Source organism: Diabrotica virgifera, chromosome 2 (genome assembly GCF_917563875.1).
Source record: "Diabrotica virgifera virgifera chromosome 2, PGI_DIABVI_V3a".
Taxonomy (NCBI): Eukaryota; Metazoa; Arthropoda; class Insecta; order Coleoptera; family Chrysomelidae; genus Diabrotica; species Diabrotica virgifera.
Window position 1 is genome coordinate 113,091,020 of NC_065444.1, and position 19,485 is coordinate 113,110,504.

Genomic DNA, 19,485 nt, shown 5'->3' on the forward strand with positions numbered 1-19,485 from the left:
CGATATAAATGAGTCGGATTAAATGAATTATTAGAAGAATTTTTTTACTAAGCAACAACTTTTTTGTTTAATTCATTAATATTTTTTGTATTTTGACAACGACATCCGATTTGGGAGTCGAAACGTTAATAAAATCATTTTTTTAGTAAAATTGTGGTTTATTTCGCATCAAAACTAGTTAATTACCTTTAATAATATCCTTGGGTTATAAGGTTATAAGCTTTCAATTGACATCTCATTTGTCATTCTACCTGATATAATGACGGAGGAGCTGTGTTTAGGACGGACGGACGGACAGACGGACGTGGAAAATTAAACTTTTTCACATTTTTTCAAAATTGATGAAAACAACAATGTGTTTATATGGGATTAGTCACAGTTGATTGTAATGACAATTACATTTTGACTTAAAAAAGATTTAACGTTTCAATTTTAACCCCGGAAATCGTTTTCAAAAAAGAATATTTTCTGTAAAAAGTGTATTACCGTCATATTGTTGAAGAGGTTATGTATTATCAAAAAATTGAGTTTGACATAATTTTGAGTTGATAAAATTGAGTTTGATAAAATCTGAGGGTGGATGTTTTATGTCCTATGGTACCTACATCAAATTCTGATTATTCTTTATGTTTCTGCATTATTTCTATGTGCTTTATGCGGTCCTGTGTATGGGAGTGTTAGTATTGTGTATTGTATGTTGCATAAATGATAAATGTATTGTGTATGACAAAAGATATGCTTCTCACATTTTCTCATCCGCTATTGCTGGTATATTCTTGTTGTTCACTTCTTCAACCACAACCTGCTGCATTCTCCTGGTGGATTTGCTACACATTTTTCTTCATTATGTAGGATGAGGGCTGCTTTGAATATTCTCTTTTTAATGTCTATTTAGTTTACTTCATGATTATTGGTGCATCTTTCCATTGTACTTTGTGTTAGTTGTTCCAGACATGTTTGCATATCTGTGATTTTTCGAAATTCCTGTTTTGATGTACCTAGGTATGTTTACAATTTGAAATGTTTATTACAATTTTCAAGGTATATTCAGACATTTTAGAAAAATAGGAATGTTTATTTGCGATTATAATATTAAACACATAACACATCACTACACCATGGATTTAAAATATCTTCAAATGACCATGATCAATATTAAAAAACATGTGAATGCGCCAGGAAACTTTGTGAACCGGAGCCATGATATAATATTGAAAAACTGCATACAAAAAATGCATTCTTAAAGAGCATCTCAAACAGACAATAAAAAATTCAGAACTCGTCAATTATCTGCGGAAATGAGTTTTTTTGTTACTCGGGGGGTTTTTGGGGTCGCTGAAAACGAATATGACGTCAAAAGTGATCTCCGGAGTACCTGTTGCCAAGGGTACCTACTGTTTACCTCGTCATTAAAATTCATTAAAAAAATTAGTCAAAAATCATTACTCGGGGGGTTTTTGGGGCCGTTAACGACGAATATGACATCGGAAGTGATTTTCGGAGTACTTGGTGCCCAGGGTACCTACTGTTTAGCTCTCTTGTGGAGTTTTCGGCAAAAAATGTATTAAAAAATTAGTCCAAAATAATTATTCGGGGATTTTTGGGGTCGCTAACGACGAATATGACATCGGAAGCGATCTCCGGAATACTTGGTGCCCAGGGTACCTACTTCTTATGGAGTTTTCGGCAAATTCATTAAAAAATTAGCCAAAAATTCGGAGGTTCAGTGCTTTATTGCTTCGACTATTATACCTTTTTACACCTTCACTGCATATTATACCATCTATACATTGGAAAAAATTTAGATCTACATTTGGAATCCGTTCAATCTTCTGCTCTTATTGCTAAAAATAAACAATGGAAATATAATTTTAAGAAAATAATGATATCTTGTTTCCTATTGGTCAAAAACGATTCTGTTTTTTTTTTAGTGTGTCTTTCATCAGCTTTTCGTATAACCTACTTACAAACGAGTGGCATAAAAAATATCAAAGTTTAAAAGATAAAAAGTCAGCTCTTTTTTAAACTGGTTTTTAATAACATATCAGGGGCGTGCGGTCCATGGAAGCAAGGGAAGCATTGCTTCCCTTGGTTTCCGTAGGTAATACCGTACCAACTAAGTAACAGATTATTTAAAAAAAATTGAACTAACACATAAGCATAAACATTTAGAAACGATCTGTCAGCAAAATAGTAATCTTAGGCCAGTCCTTCATTTGGCAAAGACAGAATATTCGATTAAATTAAAAGCAGCTAAAAGTAGTCACTTCATGAGACAGTTAAACGAATCATCAAATAAAATAAAATGTATTTGGCATTTAGTAAACTTAACAGTCGGGAAACAAAACAACTCAAAAGTACCTAGTGATAATAATAATAATTTAGCAGACAAATTTAACCACCATTTTGTTGAAATGGCTCCAAAGTTACTTGCTGCTTTGGATCCTATTAAAATAGGTGGGTTTACATCAGCATCAAAAAACCGTAATAGTTGTTCTATGTTTTTATATCCAACTAACCCACAGGAAATAACTAGTGTAGTCGGAAGTTTTAAATCCAAACACAGTTGTGGTTTTGATCAGATTTCCCCTAAGTTATTAAAACAATGCATTCACGCTTTCGCAGATCCACTGACGGATATTTGTAATGCCTCTTTTCAACAAGGAATATTTCCTAGTATGTTTAAACTATCTATTGTAATCCCTTTATTCAAAAGTGGTGATAAAGATGACCTTAACAACTACCGTTCCATAAGTCTCTTATCTGTGTTTTCAAAGATAATTGAAACTCTGGTTTATACTAGAATAAACGCATTCCTAAAAAAGCATAGTGTCTTGCATAATTTTCAACATGGTTTTACATCTTCTAAGTCTACAACTACAGCTCTTGCAAATTTCGTCAGCTTAGTGTTGGATGCTTTGGACAGACGAGAGAAGGCATGTGGTTTATTTCTCGATTTGTCCAAGGCTTTTGATACTTTGGATCATAATTTGTTGCTAATAAAACTTGAGGGGATTGGTATTCGTGGTGTAGTTCTAAAATGGTTTACTTCCTACCTAGAAAATAGAAGACAAAAAGTAAAGATAACATCTAATGGACTTAAATACGAATCAAACACGTTGGATATCCATTATGGTGTCCCTCAGGGTAGTGTATTGGGTCCTCTACTTTTTATAGTATATATTAATGATATAGCTTTGATAACTAATTCACTGAGTGGAGTTAACATCATCAGTTATGCGGATGATACCAACATCCTAGACACAGCAACATCCAATCAAAATTTGCAAAATAAAACTACACAGATACTATCCACCATCAACAGTTATTTTTTATCCAACAAACTAGTTTTAAATGAAGAGAAATCAAAGTATATGATTTTCACGTCAAATAATTTATTAAACCATCAAGCCACTATACAAGCAGCAATAGATAAAACAGACTGCACGAAGTTGCTGGGGGTCCTGTTAGACAGTAATTTTAAATGGTCAAACCACATTTCTAATTTGAAATCCAGATTAAGTAGCGCATGTTATGCATTGAGAATTCTTTCACGTCTCTTTAATACATCAATATTAAAAACAGTATACTTTGCCCATTTTTACTCAATAGCCAAATATGGCATTGAAGTCTGGGGTTGTACCTCTGAATTAGAGCAGATATTCGTACTTCAGAAAAGAGCTATTAGGATAATATATAAAATGAAATTTAGAGATTCTTGTAGAGGTATCTTTAGACAAAATAATATTCTTACAATTCCTGGTCTGTATATATTTTCGTGTATAATGTATTTACATTGCAAAATTTATGAATTCAATAAATTTCAATTTAACCATATTTATTCAACAAGATTCAGAGACAATCACTTTATGCTTCCACAGCATCGTTCTGTTTTGTTGGAAGGTAGCACACATTATGCAGCCATAAGTTTCTTTAACAAATTGCCAATAGATATACGAATGAATTTACATCAGCCAAACTTTCGGAGGTGTGTACATCAATACATATTTGTGAGCTAGAGCCATATTCTACAAATAACTTTTAAGTATGTTTTGTCGTATTTATTAATTTATATACTTTTAATATGTACATTATATATGTCTGTAACTTTGACTTGTCTCATACATGTACAACTTTGTATAATGTCGCATGTGATGAATAAATTTGACTTGACTTGACTTGTAAGCAGAAGCAGGATTTTAAGTTGCATACGAGAATATTTAATTATGTAATACAAGCAGTAAGTAATAAAAAAAGACAAACGTATTTTACTCTATTTTTGTCATACAGTAAATAACAAAGCAATGAAATACTCTTAAGCAGCGCTGCATGCTGCATTTCTAGCTTTCGTTCCGTACGCGGGCCCATAGGCCATGATCGTATTTCTACGTTGGTATTCGGAGTTATGTCGGCAGATAATCTGATTTCAAATTTGCTTCTCCTCAGCCTATGTAAAAATCACCGGGGTTATACACGCAGAGTGGCGTGTTAAAATTTCGGGCATATCTTTCGCTTATAAGCAATTTTGTCAACTGCATACAAGGAACATGCTGTTTTCGTGAATTTAAATGGGATTTACCAGCATTTGACAATGACGGACTTCGTCGACTGATTTTGTGGAAATATGAAGATTGATTTTATTTAATTATTTATATAAATAAATATAATAGAATTATTTATATTATAAATACTAAATAGTTGTATAAATATATGTATTAGGGTTTTGGAGAATGGCGAAAATGTGAAAAGTGGGATACAGAAACCATAAATTGCTCGAGAGGGTTTTTAGAGTTTTTTAATTTTGCTTTTTTCAGAAATACATACACTCCTGGCCAAAAAAAACCTGGACACCTTAAAAATAGGTCATTTTTGATGTCACGTATCTCCTAAACCTGTGGTCCGATTTTAGTGATTTTTTTAATATGTTATAGCCTTATTCTTTAACAATATCGCTGTGATAATATTGTTGCTAGACAGGTAAATTGTCATTGTATACCGGGTGTATCAATCAAACTGTGTTTTTTTCTCAAAGTTCGCCACACCCTGTAGAATATTCTAGCATTTATAAAATACTAAAATTAAAACCCAGCTATAGCCTCATGTTTTATTAACATTCTGTTTTTTGATTCATTCTCTTATCTTGGATAATAAAAAAGTTAGGTACTTTAACAACTAGCCATGTTTTTCATCAATACAGGTAGATTTTAAATAAGTATAACAAACTTTAAGGGGTAATTTGAATGAAAAAATAATGACAGTTTGCCTTATAAACGTATGTTCGCAAATGCTTCTTTATAAATTACTGCAAAATCCTTATTTTGAAATTGTCTCGGTCAATTGTTTATGTATTTTAATTCGAAAATTCTCAAAATTAAAAAACTTTTTATGATTTACAACTTTTATTTGAACCATTTTTCTCTAAAATATATAAGAGACGTTTAGTATAAAAACTATTGTTTTCACTATTTTTGTTCTGAAAAATGGCTTTGGCAGAGCCTATTATCCGGACTTGTTTGTGATTGATGGAAGATTCATAGTCATAAAGGGTACCCCCAGTTAAGATAGGCAAAATGCCCTCACTCTCAGAATTCAATTTTTTTACGTTCTGTGCAATTAAAAAATGAGATAACGCGGATTTTTAGCTCGCCACCCCTCCCCCCACAGCCAAAAACGTAGATTTTTAGATTTAATTTTTTTTAGTTGGGTTGCAATTGATTTAAAAATTTCAAAAAATTCACATAACCTCAAATTTTTTTTAACTTTTTTAAAACCTATAACTTTTTTTGGAGAGGGCTGCAGGTCCAATTTTTTTTTGGATTTTGTGTATTTTATCAAAAGCTATCTCTCTGATTTTTTTCAGATTTTTCCGTCAGGTGCGCCATCTTGAAAAATCCGGAAAACTGTTTTTGTTTTTTTTTATGGGGTTTTTAGGGATTTTCTCCATTTTATAGACTGCAACAGAGATCAACTCAAGGTTTTGTTAATAGATTATGTATAATTTGAAATAAATGAGTATTTTAGGATTATCAAGAATTGGGGAAAATACCTTTAAACCCCCCAAAAACCATGTTTTTTTAAGTTATGTAAGGGTTTTTGCGGGCTTAATGATATTATTTTTTGAGATCGATACAGCCTGAATTTTTTTTCATTTTTTACGTTATATGTGATTAAAAAATAAGACTAATCGCATTTTTAGCACACCACCCCCCCCCTGCCCCCACAAAAACGTCAATTTTTCTATTTTTTTTTTGTTTAAAGTTGCAATTAATTTAAAAAATTTTTGAGGCGTCTACAAAACATATCTATTTTTTAAAGACCCGTGTAGGTCGGGTGTACAATACATATAACCTCAAAATTCCTTTTTTATTTTTTTTAAAACGTATTTTTGGCTTCCAATCGATATTTTTTTAAAACGTCCAATGAATATTGTACATCTCTCTCTCGCGGACGGCCGCTTCAATACATGCTTAGCGCTCATTTTTAATTATTAAAAATAATAGTTAGTAATAAAATAATGACAAAAATTTCTTTAGGCTATTACAGGGGGGCTTTAAACTTTGAGTTGGTCACTTTATGACTTTCATAATAATAATTTTTAATCGAGTCATTAAGCCTTGAAAATGGCCATTTTCGCGTTTTTCAAATTTGAAATTGCATGTTACTCGACAACAGTCAATTTTATAGAAAAATCACAAGATACCTTTTTTGCTCAGCTTGATCCAGAGAATCTAAAACAAATTTGTCCGAAGTGAAAAAATTGATTTTTTGAATTCGTTCAAAAAAATGTTTAAACAATTTTCCGACCGCGGTAATGCCTGGCACCTTGTGGATTGTTATAAGGACCTGTTTTTGAGTAAGTTTGTGCAAAAAAATTAATCGGAATAATTTACCTAACGGGACAAGCATACAGCGTGGACTATTTGCATTAGGAGCCAAACGTAGATGGTTTGTAAAATACACAAAAGACAAAAAAAATTAGCAGCCATCGCCAAAAAAAGTTATACGTACCTATTAAACAACAACAAAAAAATGAGGTTATAATATGTACACTCGACCTTCGGGGCCATAAAAATAGACGTTCTGTAACAGCCTCAGCTCTGCGTGTGAATTTTTTGTAATTTATAATTTAATAATTAGGTACTAACTATTCTAAATGCGACATAAGCCACAATTTAACTAAAAAATGATTTTATTAACGTTTCGACGTCCACCACGGACGTCGTTGTCAAAATAAAAAATATTAATAAATTAAACAAAAATGTTGCTTGGTAAAAAAATCTTCTAATAATTTAATTTAATCTGACTTATTTATATAGATCGTCCCAAACCATTTTTTCAGTGCGTCACAGATTATCGAATTCTCTCTATCGCATTACAGATGGAAAATAAAATCATTTTTTAGTTAAATTGTGGCTTATTTCCCATTTAGAATAGTTAATTACAAAAATGCCACAAAGAAATAGCTTCAGAACAACATTTATAATCTAATTGCAAACCAACTTAAAAAAAATAAAATCGAAAAATTGACATTTTTGGCTGTGGGGGAATAGGGGAAGTGGGCTAAAATTGCGGTGAGTCCTAATTTTTTAAAATCATATAGAACGTAAAAAAATTTAAAAAAAAATATTCAGGCTGTATCGACCTCAAAAAATATAATTAGACCCGCAAAAATCCTTACAAAACTTTAAACAAACATGGTTTTTGGGGGGTTTAAAAGCGTTTCGCCAATTTTTGAATATCCTAATATACTCAGTTATTTCAAATTATAAATAATCTATTACCAAAACCTTGAGTTGATCTATGTTGCAGTCTATAAAATGGAGAAAATCCCCAAAACCCCCCTAAAAAAACAGTTTTCCGAATTTTTCAAGATGGCGCACCTAACGGAAAAATCTGAAACAAATTAGAGAGATAGTTTTTGGTAAAATACACAAAATGCAAAAAAATGGACCTGCAGCCCCCTCCAAAAAAAAGTTATAGGTTTTAAAAAAGTTAAAAAAAAATTGAGGTTATGTAAACTCGACCTAAGGGTCCATAAAAAATGGACATCTTTTGTAAAAGCCTCAGCTACACGTGTGAATTTTTTGAAATTTTTAAATCAATTGCAACCTAACTATAAAAAATTAAATCTAAAAATCTACGTTTTTGGCTGTGGGGGAGGGGTAAGGGGGGTGGCGAGCTAAAAATCCGCGTTATCTCATTTTTTAATTGCACAGAACGTAAAAAAATTAAAAAGATTGAATTCTGAGAGTGAGGGCATTTTGCATATCTTAAGGGGGGGGGGGGTACCCTTTCTTATTTCATAACATTAGTACTACCATGTACTACAATATTATTTTTATAGATACAAACATTTTGTGTTGCTTTATTTTTATTTTGTTTTTAATTAGTTTAGTGGTAAACACTTTTTTTCTTCTTTTTTATTATTATTTTATTATGTGTTCTTTTTTTATAAATTATTTTCTTCTTTTTAATTTTTTCAAACCATATTAACAAATTATGCCTAGTTAGTAGGTAGGTACAGTTACGATCACTGAATAGTTTACGCCTTAATTTTTATTGTAATACTGTAAATTTGCAGTGTCGTACGGATTTGATAAATGTCAAAGTCAAAAAATTTCAAAAAGTCAACGCTTGTCAAAAATTTCGCGAGTGTTGAAAAATAAAATAACGATATCAAACTCCTCCAAAATGGTTACAATAAATTTGAATGATGCACAACAGCAAGAGCAATTGCCAAACTCGAAGAAAGTTGGTTTTTAAGACAAGTTGCTGCAGATTTGGACGTGAGGCATATATGTGCATATGAAAAATCAAACAAAGATTGGATAATTTGGGATAGATATAAAATAAAATCGGTATTTTTAAACCAAACTTCCTATTCAAAAAAACTTCTTTTTATACTTTCCACTTTGTTAAAGTTTGTAAAATATACCTACATATAGTATTTTTTACTACAAAAGCGATATTACGTAGGTCAAAATTTTTGACGTAAGACAACTGTCAAAACATTAGAATGTGACTTTTCATTATTGCCATGTTTATTATAAACATGGCAATAATGAAAAGTCACATTCTAATGTTTGCCAGTTCTCTTACGTCAAAAATTTTGACCTACGTAATATCGCTTTTGTAGTAAAAATACTATATTTATATTATTTTCATTTTTTAATTTTAATCAACCTATTCTAGGTACACCACTGGTAACGTCACTTTGACGTAAAAGATGCGTTTAAACAAGGTAATAATTTAAAAAATCGGCTCCTAGATACGTAAGCCTGTAAACTATTCAATGACCGTAACTGTACAGGGTTATTCACTATATTTTGACCCCCCTGTAAACTGCTTTATTTTCAGAATTAGAAAAAAATGTAAAATACAAAAGTTATTCGATTTTTAAATTATGATTTTTTGAAATATATATCGTACTAGTGACGTCATCCGTTTGGGCGTGATGACGTAATCGACTATTTTTTTAAATGGGAATAGGGGTCGAGTGCTAGCTCATTTGAAAGGTTATTCAATTCCCTATTCAGTAATATAAACATTAACATGATTAATTATACAGGGTGTCCAAAAATTTTTTTTAATTAAATTAATTGACACAAAAAGAAGGATGTATGTAATTTATTTAATTCAAAATACATTCTCCTGCTGTCAGAAAACAGAAATAAATGTTTACTGAACAAATAAACATTACTTTTCACTTAAATTCAATGTTCAAGCTGCCACCCATCTGCCTCTTGGCAGATTGAACATGGAATTTAAGCAAAAATCAATGTTTATTTGTGCAATAAACTTTTATTTCTGTTTTCTAACAGCAGTAAAATGTATTTTAAATTAAATAAATTACATACATTCTTCTTTTTGTGTCAATTAATTTAATTTAAAATTTTTTTTTGGACACCCTGTATAATTAATCATGTTAATGTTTATATTACTGAATAGGGAATTGAATAACCTTTATGAGCTAGAACTCGACCCCTATTTCCATTAAAAAAAATAGTCGATTACATCATCACGCCCAAACTGATGACGTCACTGGTACGATATATATGTCAAAAAATCATAATTTAAAAATCGAATAACTTTTGTATTTTACATTTTTTTCTAATTCTGTAAATAAAGCAGTTGACAGGGGGGTCAAAATATAGTGAATAACCCTGTACATTTACGTTTACAACTTGTATTTACGTAATTTAACATGTTTATAAATGAGATGAAGACTATTTAAGATTGTTAAAAAAAATAAACCAAAATATGTCATCACGGACTGACGGATTTGTCATCAGCTACCCCTAATATTTTTTAAAATTTTTATAAGATTTTTTCAGCTTTTTTCTTGACCGGGCAGCTCGAACAGAATCACAGAAATAAGTGAAATATTAAAGGCAGGCTATAATAGAACGTACCTTCTGAAATTAACAAGAAATACTAATAATACGAACATTAGTATTAAATTACCAATTACCAATGACAAACACAAATTAAAAATATTAGAAATTATGGTTAAATTAAAACGTTTTTAATGGTTCTTAAAAAAAGTATGGAAACACGGTAAATTCTCGGAAACCGCTTGAACGATTGTTATAAATTTTGGTGGGTAAGTGTATTCTAATACGGCCGATTTTATAGTGGTAATTACACTGTTGTCAAATCTTCCGTTTTTCTGGAAATCTAATGCACTTTCTTATTTTAAAAGGAACACCCTGTATATTTTTTGCGTTTCGAAGTCGTTAAGAAATACTGATTGTTTTTTATGTTATGTTCGCTATACCTAAATGCCATAATTTCAAAGTTATTGCTACATTTATAAAAAAAAATTAACAAATTATACAAATTTTTTTTTTGAACCGGGTAGATATTATTTTAGGTTCTTTGGGTCATTGAGAACAAAAAATGTCTTTTGTAATTTTCCTTAAAAGTTAATCGTTTCCGAGTTATAAACAATTTAAAACTGAAAAAAATCGAAAAATGACGATTTTATGGGTTCAAAAACATAAGTAAAAAATATTATTTTTGAAACTATGAAGTGCCTAAATTCAAGTTCAAACCTTATTTTATCAGAGCCGATAAGTGATTTGGCCTTATTTCATTCTAAAACATTATTTTTTAGTTGTTAATGCAGGCCGATAGCCCGTCCTCTCATATGAGCTTTATTAACAATTAAAAAAAACAATGTGTTAGCATAAAATATGCCAAAAATTCTTATAGGGACTAATAGAAAAAGGTTTGAGCTTGAATTTAGGTACTTCGTAATTTTAAAAATTATTTTTTTACTTGTGTTTTTGAACCTTTAAAATCGTCATTTTTCGATTTTTTTCAGTTTTAAATTGTTTATAACTCGGAAACGATTAACTTCTGACGAAAATTACAAAAGACCTTTTTTGTTCCCAATGATCCATAGAACCTAAAATAATGTCTACCTGGGCCGAAAAAAATTATTTTTATAAATTGTTAAATTTTGTTTTAATAAATGTAGCAAGAACTCCGAAATTATGGCATTTAGATATAGGGAACATAACATGAAAAATAATCAGTATTTCTTAAGGACTTCAAAACGTAAAAATATAGAGGGTGTTCCATTTAAAATAAGAAAGTTCATTAGATTTCAAGAAAAACGGAAGATTTGACAACAATGTAATTACCACTATAATATCGGCCGCATTAGGACACCCCTACCCACCAAAATTTATATAAATCGTTTGACCGGTTTCCGAGAAATCACCGTGTTTCCATACTTTCTCGCTACCCTGTATATTATATCATACTGCTCTTTATATTAGTACCTAGTTATAGTTTTATAGTTCTTTTTAATTTGTTCACTTCCTTTAATTTTGCATGCAGCTTTTTAGATAAGTCTTCCGTTTTATATACTGGGTCTCGTCCCTATGTGTAGGTATTTTTCATCTGTTTATTCAGTCGTGTGAAATTACTCTATCACGTATTTTCACACACAGTTTCTGTCAATTGTATTTATTAACATTTTTGTGTGGTTTATTGAAAATATTGTATTAGGGTGAGCCTATATTATGAACGGGTAATGAAAGTTCGTTTTAAATTCTACGGCGCCTTGCTTGGGTTTTGTTATCGTCTGTGTGGGGTGAGTGGGACAAAGTACATTTGGTAAGGCATTAACGTAAGGCACTAGAGATATGGAAGTTTTTTCTTCTTCTGAAATAGCGTAAGGGCTTGCTCACTACGGAGACCAAAGGATGGTATCCTAGCCTAGAGCATAGTATCGTACTCTTCATATTCGTGAATTCTCGCATTTAAAGTAATGTAAGTATTTATTTTACCTGGCGATCGAAACTATATTATCGATCGCTCTGTAAAATAAATGCAATATTTTGAATGCCAGAATTCACGAATATGAAGAGTAGGATACTATGCTCTAGGCTAGGATACCATCTTTTGGTCTCCGTAGTGAGCACACGCTAAGGCACTAGAGATACAGTTCTTCCATTATATCTTTGCATATCTTCTTCTTCAGTGCCTTATCCGGTCCGGATGTTGGCGATCATCAAGGCTATCACTGTTTTGTTGACTGCTCTGCGAAACAGCTCCGCGGAGGTTATCCCAAACCATTGTCGGAGGTTTTTCAACCACGAGATACGACGGCGTCCCGGTCCTCTCCTGCCAAATATTTTGCCCTGCATAACGAGTTGAAAAACTTGATATTTTTCTTCGTTCCGCATCACGTGGCCAAGGTACTCAAGCTTACGTTGTTTTACTAAATTAAGCACTTCTTTTTCTTTTGTCATGCGCTGTAGGACCTCAATGTTGGTGACATGGTCCACATAAGATATTTTTAGTATCCTCCTGTAGATCCACATCTCGAAGGCTTCAATCCGCTTTTCAGTGGCTTGCGTCAGTGTCCAGGCTTCAACTCCATACAGTAGCACTGGAAGAACGTAGCACCTCACTATCCGCATCTTGGTTCCCAAACTGAGATCACCGCAGCACAGCAAGGATCTCAGCTTAATAAATGTAGACCGTGCTATTTCAATTCTGGATCTAATCTCTTGAGCGTGGTCCCATTGTGAGTTGAGGGTAGTTCCGAGGTAAGTGAATCTGTCGACTCTCTGGATCTCTTCGCTATCTGCCATTAGTGCCCCGGGATCTAAATTTACACGGCTGACAACCATGAATTTAGTTTTCTTAATATTAAGGTTCAGTCCGTATGTTACGCTCACAGTTCTCACACGGTCTAGTAAGGCCTGTAGATCATTTAGGCTGGTTGCTAGTAATACAGTGTCATCGGCGTAGCGGATATTATTGATGTATTCACCGTTCACTCGGATTCCCATCTCTAGGTTTGTGAGGGCTTCAGTAAAAATTTCCTCAGAGTATATATTGAAAAAAGTCGGCGAGAGCATACAGCCCTGCCTTACTTACTCCTCGCATGATCTTCACTTGGTCGGTCAACTGGTCTTCGACCTTGACTTGAGCACGCCGGTTCCAGTATAAATTCATGATGATCCGAATGTCCTTCTCATCTAATCCTACTCTTTGTAGGGCGGTGACCATCTTCTGGTGCTGGCAACGGTCAAATGCCTTGGCATAGTCAATAAAACAAGCATATACATCACAACCAACATCGCGGCATCTCTGAAGTAGAACTTGTAAGGTGAAAAGTGCTGCACGTGTACCCATGGAATCGCGGAATCCAAATTGCATTTCACCGACATTTTCCTCGCATTTCTTGTAAATTCTGGCATTTATGATTTTAAGAAAAATCTTAAGTGCATGACTCATAAGGCTGATAGTCCGGAAATCTTCGCACGTTTTCGCAGATCGTTTTTTTGGTATTGTTACAAACGTTGACAATAGCCATTCCTCTGGGATATTACCTGAGTCGTATATGGCGTTGAACAGTTCAGTTAACTCCTTCGTGCTTACTTCACTCATCACCTTAATAAGTTCGACGGGTATTTCATCCTTTGCATATGCATGAAATTATTCACGAATTACTATGGAAGTTTTTTCTTCTTCTGAAATAGCTTAAGGGTTTGCTCACTAAGGAGGCCAAAGGATGGTATCCTAGCCTAGAGCATAGTATCGTACCCTTCATATTCGTGAATTCTCGTATTTAAAATAATGTATTTATTTTACCTGGCGATCGAAACTATATTTTTGCACGATTGATCATTTTTGACTGTTTACCGTGACACATTTTACGTCAGTAGGTGACATTTACTAGCAACTCGACGGTAAGTAATCCAACTCGACGGTAAGTACTCCAACTCGACGGTAAGTAATTCACTTACCGTCGAGTTAAAAAATCTCTTAATTTTAATTTATTTTTTGAAAGAATAAAGAAAACTAACGAATTATTTATTAATATTGAAACTTCTTAGGCCTATAGCCAACATTTTTTCTCTTCAAATACGCGATCAAAGTTGAAAACTTGGAAATATCAATGCCATCTTAAAGAAAAACGGTGGATTTAATCATTGAATATTCTGCCCAGAGGCTTCCAGGAGCTTTCAACTGCATATGTCTTTAAACGAAATATGCCAATAGAGTCTTTTCTTCGATTCTTAAATTCTTGCCTTCGCACCATTTTTTAAAACTTTGGTAGGTATTTTGATAACGGATTTTGGATTTTTCGGGAGTAATTGCGGAACACCCTTCTTCCCAAGCCCGTTCAATTTCTTCAAATTCACTTTCGCTCATATTTTAATTTATAATAATCAAAATTGTACTTAAAATTATTGACAACTAAATAAAAACTCAATTCTCCATTGTTGTTATGCACCCTATTTACTACCTAACAACCAAAGTATCTATCTTGATAAAATGAATGAAACTAGTCAATATGACGAAAATGTTTAATTTTGTAATTTATAATGATATCAATCGTGCAAAAAACGTTATAAGCATGTCGAACGTTAAGGGTAACCGATCTCAGACAATAATTGGAGTCGTCGCTCCGCTCCTCCTCCAAACAATTGTCTTCGATCGGTATAAAACCCTTACCGTTCTCCATACTTAATATACTATATCGATCGCTATGTAAAATAAATGCATTATTTTGAATGCCCGAATTCACGAATATGAAGAGTAGGATACTATGCTCTAGGCTAGGATACCATCCTTTGATCTCCGTAGTGAGCACACGCTAAGGCACTAGAGATACAGTTCTTCCATTATATATTTGCATATGCATGAAATTATTCACGAATTACTTTTTATACTAGGTCTCTTTTCTACTCACAAAAACTAGTTTCGCAAAATTAAACCGCTTGTCCATACAAACCACAATAAGTTAAACAATGATAAACAATACCGCATGTCTTTGATACCTTGTTTACTAGGTATTGTGACGTTTATCATTTTCGGTGACAATGACATTAGCGCATTTGTTGTATTTATTTGAATTTATAACTTATATTGGAACAGCAATTTGGACGAATCACTGTAAATGGTCAACAAATAAAAAGTTACAACATACACCTTGGTACAAACGTTAATGAAAATTATGACCATTCCCTAGAAATCAAATATAGGATAGAGAAAGAAAGATCTGCGTTTCAAAATATGGCTAAGCTATTCAAATGTTATGATTTATCAATACCCATAAAAATCAGGTTACCACGATGTTATAATATCTTTCCTATACTGCTGTACAGATTTGAATCGTGGACTCTCATAGACGCTACCTGTAGGAACATTGAGGCTTTCGAAATGTAGCTTTATCGTCGAATCTTAAAGATGTTATGTCATACGTTACTAATTAAGACGTTTTATTAAGAATACAGGAAGAAAGAGCTGTTAACAGCGAAATATATTGATTTCTGCAACTAATTTTACAGGGAAAAATAGAAGGCAAACGAAGATCATGGAGTCGAACAATTTCCTGGCTGCAAAATCTACGTACATGGTTCAATACAACAACCACACATATGTGCAGAGCAGCAGAGTGGCAAATACAGATTGCCACGATGGTAGCCAACATCCGCACAATGCGTAGAAACTACAAGAAGAAGAACAGTGCCACATCTCCATTCGTAACCACTCGTAATATTAGAGGGACTTGTTCTAAATCTAAAGGATTGTTTTGAGCTTTAACCATCCCATTCTCTTAGGTTCCTAACACAACATATCCTACTGACGGAAAACAGTAGGACTGTCTTCCGACAGTCCTATTATGAGTCACAAGGTGCGGTATTTTTCTCCACGCACGATTTGTCCGCGATATTGCTGTTTCCTCTTTTTATTATCCTTTTAGTCCAGAAAGCCACTGCGCATCCGCTAGGAAAAATATTCCGATTCGGATTTTTTGCACAATTTTACTCAAAAAGGCATACAAAACTGCACTTTAACAAATTTGCATGTTGGTCAAAAAATGTTTAAAGGTTTTTTTTGTTTTTTTCCTAAAATTATTTTTTTTGTATGGAACAAAGTTTTTTTTAGGTTTTTTGGGTCATTCCAGACAGAAAAGGTCTTTAGTGAAATTTCTCTAAAGTTGATAGTTTTTGACATATAAGCGATTAAAAATTGAAAAATTGCGAAATCGGCCATTTTTAACCCTCAAAGGAGTTTTGAATACTGTATTGCAAAAAACTCTTCGGGATTTCATCAATCGATGTTTAAGGAATATCCACCTACCTTGGCAACATTCAAATTTTAAGTTTTTCACATAGTTTTTGAAGGTTAAAAATGACCGATTTCGCAATTTTTCAATTTTTAATCGCTTATAACGTATGGTCCTAAAGTTTTGGGAAAAATTTCACCTGGTCTGATTGAGAAGCAAAATGCATTTAACAAAGAAGGCCATGGAATTGAAATGTCATCAGTTATTGACATTTAATAAACAAAGCAGAATATTTTGGTTTGTGCTCTGCAAAATATCTTATAAAATTGATATTCGTCGAGGTGTTTATAATATGGTTGGGCGAATGTCGAAACGAGATATTGTTAATATTTATCGAGATCAAAACATAAGCAAATCGACAATTTATCGCACAATCAGAGAATGTGAAGAAGGGATACCATGTGTTAACTTGCGTAAAAGTGGCCGACCGCGGATTTTAAACCATATAAGAGAGGCAAGACTGATTGAAGCAGCTAAGAACAAAATTGGGGTCTCACAGCGAAAACTGGCCAGAAGATTTCATGTTGGAAAGACTACAGTATACAGGACCCTATCGAGTAACAATATTATCTACCGGAAAAGAAGGAAAGCTCCAAAATACACAGAGGATCAATTAGAGAGAATTCCGAGATGTTGCCGCGCGTTAAGGCGAGTGCATTTCGTCAACAAGTTGATCGTGATGGACGATGAAAAATATTTTACTTTGTCCAACTCTGAGATGAAGGGTAACGATGGGTTTTACACGAACGATTACGAAAATGTAGCTGATGAAATAAAATTCAAAAGTAAGAAAAAATTTGAGGACAAAATTTTGGTATGGTGTGCAATTTCTGAGGCTGGCTTTATCTCACAGCCCTACATTGGTGTTGTTCGAGGCGAAGCCTTAAACGCAAATATTTATATTCAAAGATGTCTCTCTAAATTACTTCAGTTTGTGAACACACATCATGCAAATGATCAAATAGTCTTTTGGCCAGATCTTGCTTCATGTCATTACGCGAGGATCACAAGGGACTGGTACGAAACTAACAACATTACCTTTGTACCGAAAGCAGACAATCCCCCCAACCTACCTCAGGCTCGTCCAATTGAAGAGTTCTGGGCAATATTAAGTCGGAAAGTCTATAATAACGGATGGGAAGCACAAAATCAGGAACAGTTAAGACGCCGCATATCTACAAAAATTAGAGAAATTGACGCCGAGGTTGTCCAAAGGATGATGCAACGTGTCAGGGGAATTATTAGGCAAATCGAAAATAATGGTCCCTTGTCTGTCATTTGAATTTTGATTTATAATAAGGATAGTTAAGTTAAATTGTTGAATAATTTAATAAAAATATAAGATTATTGTGGTCAGAGTTATATGCTTTTGAAATTTTTCCCAAAACTTTAGGACCATACGTTATGTCAAAAACTATCAACTTTAGAGAAAAGTCATTAAAGACCTTTTCAGAACGCACAGGTACAGAATCGAGTTTTGTTCGAATCGATAAAAATATCGAATTGCTCAGCGGTACATAGTTTTAAATGGGTGTGTTCAGACGATTCAATCGTATATCTCACTGGGAAATTGTACCGGATACGTCCAAATTTACATTTGATTTTGCTACTGCAAACCGTTTGCCCTGATGCAATAAAAATTTCTAATCGAACGTCAGTGGCGCTTGTATCTAGCTACGCTCTTTCACACGATTCGAATTTTGTCGAACTAGTCGAATACCAAACAACCAATTGGACTCCTAGATTCCTAGATTTTCACCCAACGTTACGGGAAGTAAAACCGGAAGTCAATATTTGAACTCTGTGTGTAAATTTGTGTCCTTTGATGTACGATTTCATTAATTTTGAGTCATTTTTGCCAAACTTCCGGTCATAACTTTTTAACCGGAAATGATCTCAAAACCAGAATTAAATACTATTCCATTTCGACTTTTCAATACGCGTAAATTGATATATCACGTGTATTTTTCTACGACTATAATGTGATACTTACGGTTATAACATTTACGGATATAACCGAAAGTGATAATATAGAAATCGGAAGTAAATATTTGTTCTCTTCTTGCTAAGGCGCGTCGAAAAATGTATCGCTTGTATTATTTCGGCGATATTAAATCAGTACTTTCGGATACCAAGTCAAATTTCTTACCTTTATTGCCATCTTTGGGTTATTAGCTTTCAATCGACACCTCTTTTGTTATTCTATTTGTTTTAATAATGGAGGATATTTCACGGACAGATAGACGGACGGACAGACAGGCATGAAACCGATAAATATTTTTGGTGTTATCTAAGGCACGTTGAATAGCATATTGTTTTACTATTTCGGCGACTTTAAAACAGTACTTACTGCTGTAACTCTTAAATCGGAGGTCTGAAGTCAAATTCCTCACCTTTAATATCATCTTTGGGTTATAAGCTTTCATTCGACATCTAATTTGTCATTTTTTCTGTTCTAATAACGGAGGAGTCCTATTTATGGACGGACAGACGAACGGACATACATGCATGAAACCGGCAATATATATTTGTTCTCATCTTGATTAGGCGCGTCGAATATTATATCGCTTGTATTATTTCGGCGAATTTAAAACTGTACTTCCGGCTGTAAAACTGGAACCAGAAGTTGAAGTCAAATTTCTCATCGTTAGTACCATATTTTCGTTATAAGCTTTCATTTGACATCTAATTTGTCATTACATCTGTCCTAATGACGGAGAAGTTGTGTTTACGGACGGACAGACAGACATGGATAATTCAAGGATTTCACATTTTAATGGTTAAAACTAATTTATTTTTGAATTTTGACGAGGTTAATAAAATATAGATGTGTTGTCAAGTATACAGTGATGAGCGCGCTAATAACCGGCAAAATAACGCAAAAC

The 19,485-nt window shown here is 33.2% G+C and overlaps 2 protein-coding genes across 2 annotated transcripts in view; both read left to right on the forward strand.

Moving 5' to 3' along the window:
* Window positions 1-19,485, forward strand: part of LOC126880193 (protein numb) — a 312,580-nt gene that overhangs the window by 33,703 nt on the left and 259,392 nt on the right. The gene's annotated exons all lie outside the window — the stretch shown is intronic.
* LOC126880775 (uncharacterized) lies at window positions 16,893-17,882 on the forward strand. The gene has a single exon (XM_050644829.1). It carries the CDS (start codon window positions 16,893-16,895, stop codon window positions 17,880-17,882), a length of 990 nt encoding a protein of 329 aa, XP_050500786.1.